The following is a 14,208-nucleotide window of genomic DNA, read 5'->3' on the forward strand; positions in this document are numbered from 1 at the left end:
GGAGACTGTGATCATGGAGAGGGGCGATAGGGATTAATCAAGTCTGGAAGAAGAGTGGGGCTCTCCAGGCCCTGGAGCACATAAACACTGCTGGGTCCGAAGGACTCTTGCAAGCAATTGACATCGTTTTTATTGGTTTATACGACATCAAATGCAAGTAACCATGGGGGGATAATGATAGGGTCACAGGTGCAGCCGAGCAACGTCGTAGACAGCCACACCTCATCCGACACTCGTATGCCAGCTATCGTCTCTTTTGGCCTTGAAAGTCTATGACTCTCGATAATGGAGCCGTGTTCAAAGTTGCTCCAATTTAGGTTAGATTTTATCTGCTCTCAATTCGTTAGCCTATCTGATTTGTCGTAATTCACTTAGATTTCCATTTCAGGACGACAAGCAGCTTCCTGGTATTGGCACAGTGACAGGACAGTGAAAAAGGTCTGCATCACTCTCATGTGCCTCTGGTACATTAAATCCCCGCTCTGCATGATGCCCTTTTCCACATTTTAATTTGGCCTCATCTATCTGTTGCATCCAGTAATTTTCTAGACGCCTGATGATGACACATCAGCGGGCGTTGTGCCACAGCCTATAAAAGCAGCATGTTGACGTCTACGCATTAATCCAAAGCATGTATGAAAATGCCCCATTAGGTTGGATATATCTAGACTCTTTTGCTGTGTCCAACACATGCTGTCACTATTGTCTAGCATGGCCTAGCCTTCTGATTGAGCTCGACACCCATGGTCTATACGATCAACGTCAACAGAGCATGTCCTGGGGCTAGGTCTTACTCAGCCTTTATGAGTACGAGTTGTTCTGCTCCGCTTGCACGTCTGTTGAGTGGAAAAGGCAGCGAAACAGTGAGAAACAGAGTGAGCATCGCTAATCCTTACAGTAATGACAGAATAATTAGCCTGCATTAGGCTATGTAATGGGTTGTAATTATATCATTTATTCTGCGTTGAGAGAATGTGATATAAAGTCTGCACAATGAGGGAAGAGGAATTGAGCTAAGTGGGAAGTAGGATGGAGCATGTGTGAGGGCTCGGGCTCTTTCTATTGATCGATCCAAACATCAAACGAACCACTGGAGTAATAGGAGGAGTGAAGGACAGCTAAAAGCTATTTGGAGCCTCCGCTGCATAAAAGACTTGACCTGTTCCACACAGCCTACATATCAAAACCATCAAACAGCAATCAATAGACCAGAGAGCGGTCAACTCAACAAACCGTCATCCTACTAAAACATCAAACCCCCGGCCCAAGCGTCAGATGATAGGCTACACTCAGCTTATCCATTACCATCAGATAAAGAGGAGATAAAACACAGAGCCTAATCCTTTCATGTGTCGTGACAGACACAGCAGCCTCCAAGGCATTCCTTCAGTCTGGCTCTCAAATAGTTTTATGGCGGAAGGCAGCCATTCAGTTCGCCAGCCAGCCAGTCGGGGCTGTTCTGGTCTGTTTGTCTTATTTCACAGTTTACACGCTGTTTTATAGCTAGTTATTATGGTCACCATGGCGATGCCATACGTTTTTATGGTCTTTTGGTCTGAGGGCAGAGAGTGTAATAAACGGGAAAAAACACACACACACAGACACACATAAAAACAAAAGACTCACAGAACACACTCCTGCTGTGGAAAGGTCTCATGTCCCTCCCTTCCTCCCTCACTCTTTATCAGTTTCACCAAATGCCTAACTCCCTACTTTCTGCTTCATGTGAAACATGGATAGGCTAACGTACAATTGGCCTCTCTCACTCCACATCTGGAGCTGATCAGAGGGCCTCCTGGAAGTTGAGGCCTCTGGGCCTATTAATAACCATACCGCTGAACTCAGGGTCAGACAGCAGTCAGCGGATGAGCCTGTGTCTACTAAACACATATTCCCTTCCCCCCCCCCCCTTCCTCAACAAGACAACTCTCACTTTTAAAATGAAATGGCAGGCTACAGAGTCTAACAACACACATCCACTTTAACGCTTTTCAGAGACTCCACCAAGTCACGCAGGAGGGTACAAGTTATTCAGAAATTAAACAAAATGTAAAGTCTTAAGTTTGAAACTTCTGACCTCGCATCTGGTCATCCTCTAAAAATAAAACAAATACATAGGCATATGAAAACAGCTTGGGCTAATTGTGAGGCCATTTTCTCCCTTCTTGAGTTGTTTGTTTTCCTTCTTTCCACGTCCAAACAAGTTCAAGTTCAAGGAGCCTAGACCTGTTAAAGGCACGACAGATGGTAACGTCATCCTTCGTTAGCTCTGAAAGGTTAGACCAGTCAGACAGCCCAGGTCATACTGAGGTTTGTGGGGTCAATCCACCTCTGAACCCTGACCCTAGTCAGACAGCTGCTGTGGTCAAATGTCAGGAAAAGGTCACGCTGTCGTCTAACGACATCCAATGAATTTAACAGATACACGGCACATTTTAAAATAGAATCGCCATGTTTGGATAGAAACAGACCAGTCCTATGTTAATCAATCTTGTATTAGGCAGAGAATGGCAAAATCCCTACTATTTAACAGAGTATATCAAACAATACAATCATTTGTGTTCAATACATCTAAATAACACAGATTGTCTTTCCTTGAATTATTACGCATCAAAAACACACAGAAGCAGGCAGTATGTACACTTCCTCCTCTGAGATCCTCCGCCTGGCAAAAGGGAGCTGATCTACGACGTAACATTAAAACAGTGGATGTCTTCCTGAATGCAGAGAACGATTTGTGAAGCATGAACTAACTTCATCCAACTGCACGCACCTGTGAATACAGGGTAGTTGAATCATCATAATCGGTGGTAGTTTTTCTGCTGAGCCCAGCCAGCAGTCTGTGTTATTTTTAGAAGGCTGACACAGAAGCAAGCCGTCCATTTACTCTGCGAGCTGGCAGCAGAACCACCACCGCTCCGGTTGCTTTAAACTACCAAAATGGGAACGAGCTCAACATAAACACTGCAAAGGTGTGGACACTTACAGAAATGGAGTTAGCTCCGATTCAGAGCCATTACAATTCCATTACTCTGACATTAGGCGCCGTGCAAGACAAAATGGTGTATGAAAATGCCAAATCCACACACATTAAACCATCAAACATCTCATCATCTTGTCGTGATAACAACTTCTAGGCCTATCTTAACACAATGAGGCAATAGGACAAATGTATTCGCAACGCCTACCGAGAAATAAAAGGATGGCGTGTCAGTTAGTTCTATCCCCTTAATTCAAAGCTAAATGAGACAATAAACTACTCTTATTTGATTATTCAAACAAATCCACAAAATTCCTGCAGGAGCTCATCGCAAACTCCTTGAGAAAGAAGGAGAGGAACAGAAATGGGAGTGAGAACTGAGGCTAAAGGTTGAAGGCCGTGACCATCTGACGGGACTGATGGGTGGAGCCTGAAGGCCGGCGATGGATCCAGCGAGTGAAGCCATGATTGACATTGAAAATTACACAGAGTGAGCTATTAGCAGATAGCAGGCCATATCATAATTCAATCCCTACGCCATCAAAGTGCACCAATATCATAATTCAATGCCAAGAACCATTAGCCTCCAGCACACCAATATCATAATTCAATACTCAGGCCATTAGGACACACAAATAGGCCTATTAGAATTCAATACCTATGGTCAATGATCTAACAGGACACCGATACTGGAATCATAAATTGACATGGGATGAGGTCTGCATCTCGGGCCTTATTTAGCCCAGACCTTGTTAACCATGAGATAAACACTAAAATTAGGGAGGGCGACTGGTTCACCAATAGCTTGGCTCCAGGCGCTGAAGGCCACGGTGTGCTCGCTACAGAAACACAATTCAGCAGGCGTATGCAGAGGGACATATTTGTTGAACAAACTGAAGCTCTGCATTAGCTTCAAACTCAGCAGAGCGCTCAGCCAAACTCGTCAAAAACGTTTCGAACACTGGTTCCCAGTGTGTGACCGTCTGCAGTTGGTCTAAATTATCACATCGTGGCACCTTGTGGAAATGGGACTCCATTTCGTTTTCTGGTCCATTGCCTCTGTTTATATTTCCATGTTAACATCTTGTTTAGCTCCACAAAAACACTGCAAATCACCTCCAGGCTCGACTTGCTGAGTCATCAGAAATCGGCACCTTAATAACCAATCAAACCGTTTTTTAAAAGCTCAGATTACCTCGGCTGCTTTAAGTCAATTTTTCACCGGAGTTGTCATTATTCAAAGTTATTCTCACCACACATTTCTTAGGTTTCCTTTTCTTAACTCTAATCCTCATGTAGTGTGTGTGCAAAATGACGAGTATGGAAAATACAGGAAAAAATGATGCATTACTACAAAATGTAATACATTACTCAAATGACAGAAGATTAATCAGCAACTATGATTACAATTGATTCAGCTGTTTTTCTAGTCAAAACAAGTCATTGGGTTTCAGCTCTTCGGTATATCTTTGTAAACTGAATATCTTTTGGTTTTTGACTGTTGGTCGGGCTTTCAGATTTAAATGTTCTAGACCAAACCATTCTTGCAATAATCTACAGATTAATCAATAATAAAACAATCTTCAGCTGCCGTCTTACTTTATAACACTGTGTGACCATTAAAGTGTAATTATTTGTAGATGAACCGATGAAAACCATCAGTTATTAACTATTCAATAAAAAATTGGCAATTTAAACTAGAGCACCTTGATGAAGGTGAGATAGCTGGAAACATGTGGCGGACCGGCAGAAAGATAAGGACAACAGCAACAAGAAAAGAGTGATAGTGTGTGTTGTACGTATGAGATGGAATCTAAGCCCAGTGCTGGTCTGCACCTTCTTCCTCTACCGATCAACGATAGACAACAACAGACTATTTTCCCCCTTAGGAATGCAAGATCTTTGTCTCCTGGAAGTCGTGGGCTTAATATCACAAGATGAACAATAGACGATACAAGATCACATTGGCCTTGGGGACACCGTTTCAAAGGTACGCTTGATTTTTTAAATAAAGTGGGCATTCTGCTCAAACGCACAAGTGGAAACAGCCGGTATACTCCAAAGTGAGCCTAAAGAGAAGTGTCCAGTCACTGAAGCCCAAGCTCTCGCAACTGGAATACAGATCAGCAGAATAATGGATGCTTCTGTCACGAGATACGTTGAAACTCTATGATGCCGTAGGTGAGAGAGACTCCAAGTGGGTCTGTAAATAATGCCTGCCACTTGAAAATAGTCCCTGGAAACTGTCCCTTGTGCTCTTGTTACTGGATGTTCGGGGGGAGGGGGAGCAGGGGGTATATCAACCAATGATCCCCTGCTTTTCATGGTGTATAGCCATAAGAAAGCTGATGAAAATAAGTTAATAACCTGTAGTTTATACACACCTTAGGGTACAAAAAAAAGATGTAGGGAGCAAAGAAAGAGGATTCAATATTCCATAGCTCTGACCTAACCAAATCACACCGACATCACTATTTCTATTGCCATTTTATTTCTTTGTATTGCCAATCGCAATCATGCTGTCTGATCCACACCGGCAACGACATGTTCGGCTCTCTAGCCGCCGTGCCGCGTTTGTTCCTCTTTGTTTTTATCGGCATCCCACTACCGCCTGTATCCGAGTGTGCAGGTGCTGCACTCGATTCATTAAAAGCAATTTGGCTTATTGTATTATCAGCCCTTAATTTATCAGGGAGAATCTTAACAGACAAATTAAAGTGTTAGAAGAGCGAGTTGAAAGCAGCGCAGCAAAAGGCAGAGAGTTATTTCACAGTCCCTGTAAGCGTATCTTATATAGAGTGATGTCCACAATCAGCCTGTGAAGGAATACTGCAAATTAAGTTAGCCTCAAAGTCTGTGGTGAAAGCTGTTGTGAGGATTTGTTTCATAGTGTAAGAACACACTAGAAGTCCCTGCAACAAACAGCAGCTCCAACATCTTTACAGTGTCAGTTGGCCCATTTTTTTCCCAGGCATATCTCCGTTCATAATATCTGTGTGTAATAAAGCATGTTCAATTTATGAATGGAATAAAAACAAAAAACTGTTTTCTCTGGGAAGATTTTAAAAGGCCTGCACAGTCGTGAAACAATAATACTTCAAAGTATTATGACCTGAATTAGAAAAGTCCACTCTGTACAAGGGACTAAATGATTAGTTATTTGCATTTCATATCGACAGTCGTAACGTCGTAACTACAGGCGGTTCAAATGACGTGAAATACGTGTTGATGAATCTTAAGTTACAAATTGTGGAAACAAAAACACATTGATGTGATATTTTTATCCTGAGCACTTTAAGGTGTTTTTCAGGAAACATGTCCTTTTTCACACACACACACACTTTTTTTTTAAAGCCTGCATTAAGAGATGCTGACTCCAACTGTTTGGATAGCCCTATTTTTAGACTTCTGTTAAGTGCTTTTTATCTTTTGTTCAAACATCAGATGCCATTGGTCAAAATGTAGTTCACAAAGCAGGGGAACATGTTTAATTAAATATTCTAGTATTGACTCAAGAGAGTAAAGTATATGAACTTTTTTGTCGTCAATCTGATGAACTGCGTGTAGTTTAGGAACTCCTAAAAGCAGCGCGAGGGCGAGGAAACTGAGAAATTGAACTCTGACGTACAATAAATCGCAGAGGAGCGGGGGAGTCGGGGCCTCCAGTGAGAATTAGCCACCGATAAGGAAGATGAAGAAAAGTTGTTTTCTTTCTTTTTCAGAGCTGCACATTCCTCTCCGCTGCATGGAGTGTATCGTCCATGAGGAGACACTAGGACGTCTTAGAAAGTGGGATGACAGAGCCCTGACCAAAGTAGACCGAGGGCAGACCAAAGACCTGACATGCACTCGTCCCGTACTCTGACTCATGCTTACTTCACCACCCACCAACACACAGTGAACCCTCAGTCCCAACGCCAGGTTTTGTCACCGGGCAGAGAAGCGGTTGGCTACAGTAAAAGCATGACGTGATGCCCCTTCCGCTCTGCTCCCCCAGCCTGTGCAGCAACAGAGGGGTAAAAATATCCCACCGGTGAGTTCAGACAACCAGCTCATAAATTAACACGAAAACTCCTCCAGACAGCAGCGGGCCAGTTGCTGAGAGATTTAAACCACTCAGGTTGCCACTGACCACAGCTCTGGGATCAGCTTACAAAAAAACCTTCTTCTAAATGTGCCCATTAGGAGGTGGTGAATACGGACGAGGTCTTGATCCGTTATCACCAAAGTCAAGTTAGCTCGATACCAACAGAGCGAACTATTTTTCAAAATGGCTCTGGGTGTTTTGTTCCAGGAAATGTTATGAGGTGAGATGTCGGCTATTAGGCCTAAATTGGGGGAAATGTGTGTAGAAGAAAGGTCTGTTCTTAATTTCCAGAGTTTACATAGAAGACATATAGGCTAGATTTAGGCTCAGCTATTTGCTCATATCTTTTAAAGGCTTGCCTGTAATGAAGCGTAATCTCTCAAGTAGAAACACAATGTTCCAGCAAACTGCTTGACTGGGTCAAAAAAAAGGAGAGAAAAAAACCGATGGGAGAGAAGAGTGATGATCCCCTCTAAAGAAACTCAACTCTGTAATGGACGGATAGGGATTACAGACGTTAAAACCTCCTCCATCTGTAATTCACTGTCACCCTGCCATCAGCTCTGAATCACTGATCCATTTTGCAAGTGTGCGAGACCTTGCTAAAAGCAGCACCGTTTCACCCATGTGTGTTTGTAGTGGTGGCAGTGTGGAGCTCGCTGTGTCGTTTCAAAGCATTCTCGGTCCTGTAACAACCACCGAGCAAGTCTCTCACGCAGGGATTGGGATTCGCTGATCAAATAGGATTTTAATGAACATCAGCTGTCGGAGCCCGAGGAGTTGATGCTATGTCGGCTCAAAGCTACCGACATCGAGGTTGGGTTGGATTTTCATCATCAAACGGAAACAAACAAAAAGAAAACATTACTTTGCTGGTGCCTCGCCAAACAAAAAGACCGAATTCTACACCGTCCAGTCGATCACAAGGAGGAACCAAATGAGAAAGCAATTGGCTGACAAGGCCATGATCATATCATACTAACCCTGCATTATCCTCAGAAAATAGATAAGAAAAACCGGTTCTTCTCTGAAGGCTTTCCTCTTGGAGCCTCTCAGTGAGAGGGAAAGTAAATAAGATGTCATCAATAATAGACAGTGAATGTTCTGAGCAGTTCTGCGCACACACACACACACACACACACACAGGCAAACACACACTCTCCGACTGATTCCTATCCTGCAGACAGGCCTGCCAACCGCCAGGGTTTTTGCACACGCTCAGATTCACTGTCCTGACTAATCGCTTGTGATAGGGGCCTTTGCCATAATTACCCAGGGCCTTATCACAAACTTATGCGATGCATTTTTCATGTCCTGGCTGCTGGCAGTGCCTTCACTGTCCGTGCTGGCAGTCAATCTAAGAAAAAGACCGATCTCAGACAAATTCTCACACACACACACAACAGTTCAGACGGGGCGAAATGGGTGAAAGCAGGGTGAAGGGCCAAAGAAGAGAGAGAGAAAAAAATTATAGGGGAGGGGGTGAGGGAGAGGACGATTGGGGGCTGGCGTGGCAGGAAGGGGGTGTGAGATAGATTGTGAGGAAAGAAAAGAGAAAGCAGTCTCAATTCTTTTCTTTTACATAATGCATGAACAAGGGGGCACGAGTAGGACTAAACAGGATCAAATAAATAGGAGAAGTGAAGCCTTGATGATGTGGCATAAGTGCAACACAAAGCCCGCTGGGAAGACTTGTTCACTGTCCTTTTGTCTCCCCAGTCATAGGAGCATCATGACCTAAATAAAAGTTTAAATCGCAAGCCTGTGCGATGTAAAAAATTATGCATGAACAATTGGGCTAGCCGACATAATGAAATCTTATGTAAATGACGACGTCGACTGGGCTACTAATATTCATAATTTGTGATTTGAAATTCAGCAATGCACGTTAAATGCCACGGGGCAAACACAACAGTGCCATTGTCCGCATGTCTTGTGATAGGTCAAACACGCTCTAATATACACTGGCGATATTCACACACTGAATAGGCCCAATATGTCCCTCATATCCTCCACACTGCCGCGGATCTCCTCCGTGCACGCCGGGATTAGTGGCGTGCGTGAGGCCGGGGCATTTCTGGAGTTCATCATAATCAACAAGGTCACGAGCTTTCATATTTCTACTATCATTTCTACTTAATTGCATCGCGTCAACAAACGGTCCCGTCCCGTCCACTTCCACAGACGTGGCAATGCCAGTGTACAAAAAAAAAAAAAAAAAAAAAAAATGTGAAACCTCACAGTGTATAATTGCAGTCGGGGGAAAGCGAGAAGAAGAAGAAAAAACGGCCGAGTTGATCAACCAGAATCACGGAGACGACTTCAATATAAACTGCTCCAAAACCGTTAGCCGATAAGGTCGCCAATGTTTTCATTCGCCTGTAACTAAACTTCCTAATTTTCAGGATTAAAAAAGGGCATAAAAACACAAGCAAAGCGGAGCCGTGTGGCCGAGCTGCCCGTCTCCCGCGGCTGGTTGTCACCACAGCGCCACCGTATAATGAGTCGCACTTATTTTTCCCCCAAATTATCCAACCTTCCAGCGGCTAAGCGTCGGGCTAACTACGGCTACTCGCTCCGGTAAAAGTTGAAGAACACGCAATAAAGACAGCCGACCGAAAGCTTTGCGCCGAAGCCCCGCCGTTGTGTTGTTATTTCAGCGCATCCCCGCGGCGTCGCCCCGGCTTGCCCAGTTGCAATGTCCGATCGATGTTGAATTGAACAAAGAGGATCAATTTCTGATCAGCGCGAGAGCCACTTTCATCAATGCGAGGAAGAGGTCTTGAATTCTCTTCCGAAACACCTACGAGACGACCGCCGAAAACACACAAAACACAGCGGCCGGAAGAGACGAGGCAGCCGAAGCGAATACGAGGATAGGGGGGTAATCGGGGGGTGAACTGACCTGTAGTTGTTGTAAGTCAAAGCGCTTCCAATATTGAAACATCGATCCTGCATTGGCCGCCATCTTGAGACATATTGAGACAGGAATGAGATGCTGATAGAGAGCGCGGGGGTTGGAGTTCAGTGGAGAGGACCGGGCGGCCGGAACACCCGGACCGGATCGCTCCCACGACTCGACCGGGTGACAGCTGTTGTACGGAACGGAGTCAGGTCACGGGAGTGTTGCCTTAATAACGCCATTATAATTGCTTAAATAGCTTTTTATCAACATCCAGATATTACAGGTAAATAACAGAATTATAATTAAATCACTCTTCATTTTACTACCTTGAAACACACGACATTGTGAGCGCCAGAAGAGTCCACGTTGTGTGATCTTTATGCTTTATGGAGAGCAAATATCATAAAAGAAAGTATGCCAGGAGGCTACTTGGAAGCCATATCTATAAAAGAAAAGACGCATTCAGGAGCAATGTGTCCTCTGAGCTGTGTGGAGTTCATTTAGACCAATATGTCTCCTCTAAATCAGCATGGCTGTCAGATTAAGAAATAGAAAGTCGAAAGTTAGGAATTATACATTTGGATTTTTATCATAGGCTCATATGAATGCAGTCAAAACTGTATTAATCATACACATACAAATAAATGAACACTAGATCCTTTGTGTTTTGTATTTTATTTTGTTCCGTCAGGGATGTTTGTAAAGGGCAATTACAATAAAAAGTTTTTTTAAACATATAATATAAATGTAAATCATTAACTAGGACTGCCGGGAATATAATCTGGGCTCAATGTTTGTCTAAATTGTTCAAACAAAACATTCAACTCTAATCAATAATCCAGTTTCATGATACATTTAATTATGTTATTAACATGGCACACACTCAGCATATACGGCAAAGCAGGGCTGCTGAGAACCAGCTGAACTTGGCCATTGGAGTGGATTTATATCCAAGTTCATAGTTCACTATTCTATGAATAACAAAGTAAGCCTGTTATACTCCTTCAAGGCATTATTTTGCTGCACATATATTAATCAGATGAGTTAATCAAATAAGATTGTTGTGTTGTTAATCCAGTAAACTCATTGCCCCAGCAGGGCAGCCCAGTGGTTAGTGTCAGTATGCATACATCTCTGTTGTTGAAGTGACCTTGAGCAACACACTGATCCCTAGCTGCTCCCGAGGCGTCACCACTGCTGACCATGTCCTCTGACCCCACTCAGCTTGTGGATATGCAAATAATTTCTAATTACACTGGATGTCTGTATGGAGTGCTCTAAATTCCTGCATCAAACTGTGCCGTTTGTGCACCTTCAAGCACACCACACCTCAGCTGCAGCCTGCAGTTGCTCTGCAAACCAGAGCTGAGCTGCTCAAGTTTATCAGGGCAAAACATCTGCTGTGCACGTTGTTTTAATTTTTTGCATTTTGTGGGTTTCCAAATGTGACTTTTCGAGTGTGTCGTGAGGCCTTGGCTGTGTGGAAAAATCAACGCCTGTATTCACACTTTGGAGTTATTTTTCTTTCTTTAATGCTCAAAATACAGCCTACAGATATAGCGTTATTTTTTCTCAACAATCCTTTTCATCTCTTCACAGTCATTGCACTTTAATTGCATTCCCTATAAATAAGATAAGCATTTGCCATAGATAATGACGTCTCTTTCACTGCACTTGTGTGAATACAAAGGTGGTCATTTTGAATGAGCTCGACTTTCAGGTCATTACTTGATTTGATTTGAAGCTGTATGTGTCTCCCTCCTTGAGCAGTATGAATGGTGCTCAGTGCTCAACTGATGTGTCGCCTCAATAGATTTGCCTTATTTTATACTTCATTTATAGACATGATACAGTGAATAAAAGACTGGCCATGACATCCAGCCTCATGCCTTGAATAAAATGTACTGAATTGCACTTAATCACATAGCGAGAGCTGCTTTAAAAGAGTCACCATGGAAATAAATACATAATAGCGGCATGATTTGTGTCAGTGTCAATTAGTTTCTTTATCATGAAAAATATATATATAGTTTTAAATATGAGAAACTATGAGATACATAATGAATCCTGTATAGACAAAATAGTGCATAAATCGCCTCATTTCTTCCCTTTCCGCCATGTTAATCACGGTTTCCTTGGCCTGGCCAACATGACTTGTGATGCCAGCGACTGTATCATTAAGCCAAACCAGAAATACAGGTCTGAAATAATCCCTGCAGGCTTAGTAGCATTGCACTGTGATCATTGTTTGTATAGATTTCCCTGACTATCACACAAAGAACACACGACTAAAAGGAACTGAATATATTTGTTTTTAAAAAAAATATTTCACATGATTGTATTATTAAATAATACAATGTAAAGTTGACTCTAAAATGTATTGTATTTATGTTGGGACTTTTTTGTCTATTTAATTATGTTGACGTACAACGTTATTCGTTGGATATCATACTGATAAAATGTTTAAAATACTGAACGGTGATAGTTACTCCATTTATGTTAATTATTGTGCAGGTAGAAATGCCCAGCTCACAAGACACCAAAACACTATTGCAGTGGTGAAACAATAATATAACTTCTTCCATTAATATTACACTGCAAACAAAGACAAAAAGAATCACTTAAAACTGTTAAAAACTGTTCACATTGTTTTTATACATCGTCCCTCCAAAAGAAATCATCAGAAATGAAAGACATTGCACATTGTACATTGTAAAATTATTCATTAAATCAACAATAACACAGCATTTTTTCCTCAGGGACACCATTAAATGTCAGTTTAGCTAATGTAACCTGAGCTCTGTGGCTTTTAGTTCAATTCTGCTTTACAATTGATAACCAGTGAAAGTTTTTATTTTTATTATGTAAATAGAGACTTTATCATGATTATTTTATATCAGTTGATTTTGCACTGCCAGGCGCTCTTCTCAAACGCTCCGCTTTCAGCACACAGTATCTCTATGAGGATTTGACTGAAGCTTCACTAGGCTTTGGATTACTTTGAAGCAGTAGGGGGTACACGGAACAAGTAAAAGTTTGAGTTATCAATCCACCTACAAATTATCATGTCCCTGCTAAAGAGGCTCATGCATGTCTGGCATGAATGACTTGAGAGGGGTTTTATTCCCCTCACTTGTGTTTTTATTACATTTTATGTTCAAATTAGAGAGGAGGGAAAAGAAACCGAGTAAATTGTTCTTGACAAGGACAGCAGGAGGAACATGTTGATGCCCACAGATTTACCCTCTGAAAAGCCTCATCAGTTCATGAACGTTTGGTTAAAGTTTAAACATAGAGAAGTAAACACACATTATTTGTGTCGGTGCCATTACACAACTTGATCTTATACTGTCGACAGTGCTACAGGGTAGAAAATAAAACAGCCATTCTGTCCTTTAGCTTTCCCACTTTTCTCTGTCTGTGTCCCTTCTTCTCCCCCTGCTCATTGACTTTGCCTGCAAGGTGCTTTTAGCAGGCCTTGTATGGCCGGGCTAGAGATGGATGCGTGGCCCTTGGGAGCTGCAGGCAGGGAGCAACACTGATCATGTCAGACAGGCTGGGGAGGCTGCATAAGATCATCATCACCCAGCAGTGGAGTGAATCGCCGCAGTGGCACTTTCACACAACCTCTGACCTCTGGGGTAACCTTTGAGGTCATGATCAAGGTCATGGGTCAGCAAGGGCCTCTGTGATCATGGAGCTCGCAGGCCCCTCCTGCCGCTTCTTCCTCTCAACGTCCTCCGTTCTTTCCCGTTGCTCTTTCGCTCTACTTCTATCTGTTTGTCTATCGCTCACACTCTCTTTCACTGGCCGGGACCAATTGAGACATCCCATCCCCTGGGTGTGCAGAAAGGAAAGCAAGAGAAAATCAATAGGGGAGTGAAGACCTGGGGGTCCCATCAAAAAACTGAATGCTTCACTCTGAGCTGGTATGATTCACACAAGCACATACCAATACACAGCGCTGGTCCTTCTGACGAACAGTTACGTAGCAGGAAACAAAAGTGTAAAGACTCCAAAATATGTGTTTATTCTGTACTTGTAATACCACTAAATGTGGAATTTTCATCACCTATTACCTTTTAAGATGGCGGAGATTGTTCATATAAAATTACCCGAGATGTCCAACACGTGTCCTGTTTTTGCGGTGACGTTCGAACCCAGAAATATGAGATATTAATTCCTCCGTGGAGACTCAAGGTATGCAACAGCAAATGAAAGAGCTTGATGACAAAA

At 42.7% G+C, this 14,208-nt stretch overlaps 1 protein-coding gene across 3 annotated transcripts in view; it reads right to left on the reverse strand.

Annotated features, from left to right (window-relative positions):
* The window catches only part of cux1b (cut-like homeobox 1b), a 57,165-nt gene extending 47,041 nt beyond the window's left edge, over positions 1-10,124 (reverse strand). For 2 of the 3 annotated variants that reach the window (XM_056440519.1, XM_056440518.1), the window contains exon 1: positions 9,973-10,124. In XM_056440519.1, the coding sequence (XP_056296494.1) occupies positions 9,973-10,035 (63 nt within the window). In that variant the 5' untranslated portion in view covers positions 10,036-10,124. The remainder of the gene's footprint in view (positions 1-9,972) is intronic. The other variant, XM_056440520.1, reaches the window with a different exon arrangement.
* Between the last annotated feature and the right edge of the window lie 4,084 nt (positions 10,125-14,208).

Source organism: Pseudoliparis swirei, chromosome 20, assembly GCF_029220125.1.
Source record: "Pseudoliparis swirei isolate HS2019 ecotype Mariana Trench chromosome 20, NWPU_hadal_v1, whole genome shotgun sequence".
Lineage (NCBI taxonomy): Eukaryota > Metazoa > Chordata > Actinopteri > Perciformes > Liparidae > Pseudoliparis > Pseudoliparis swirei.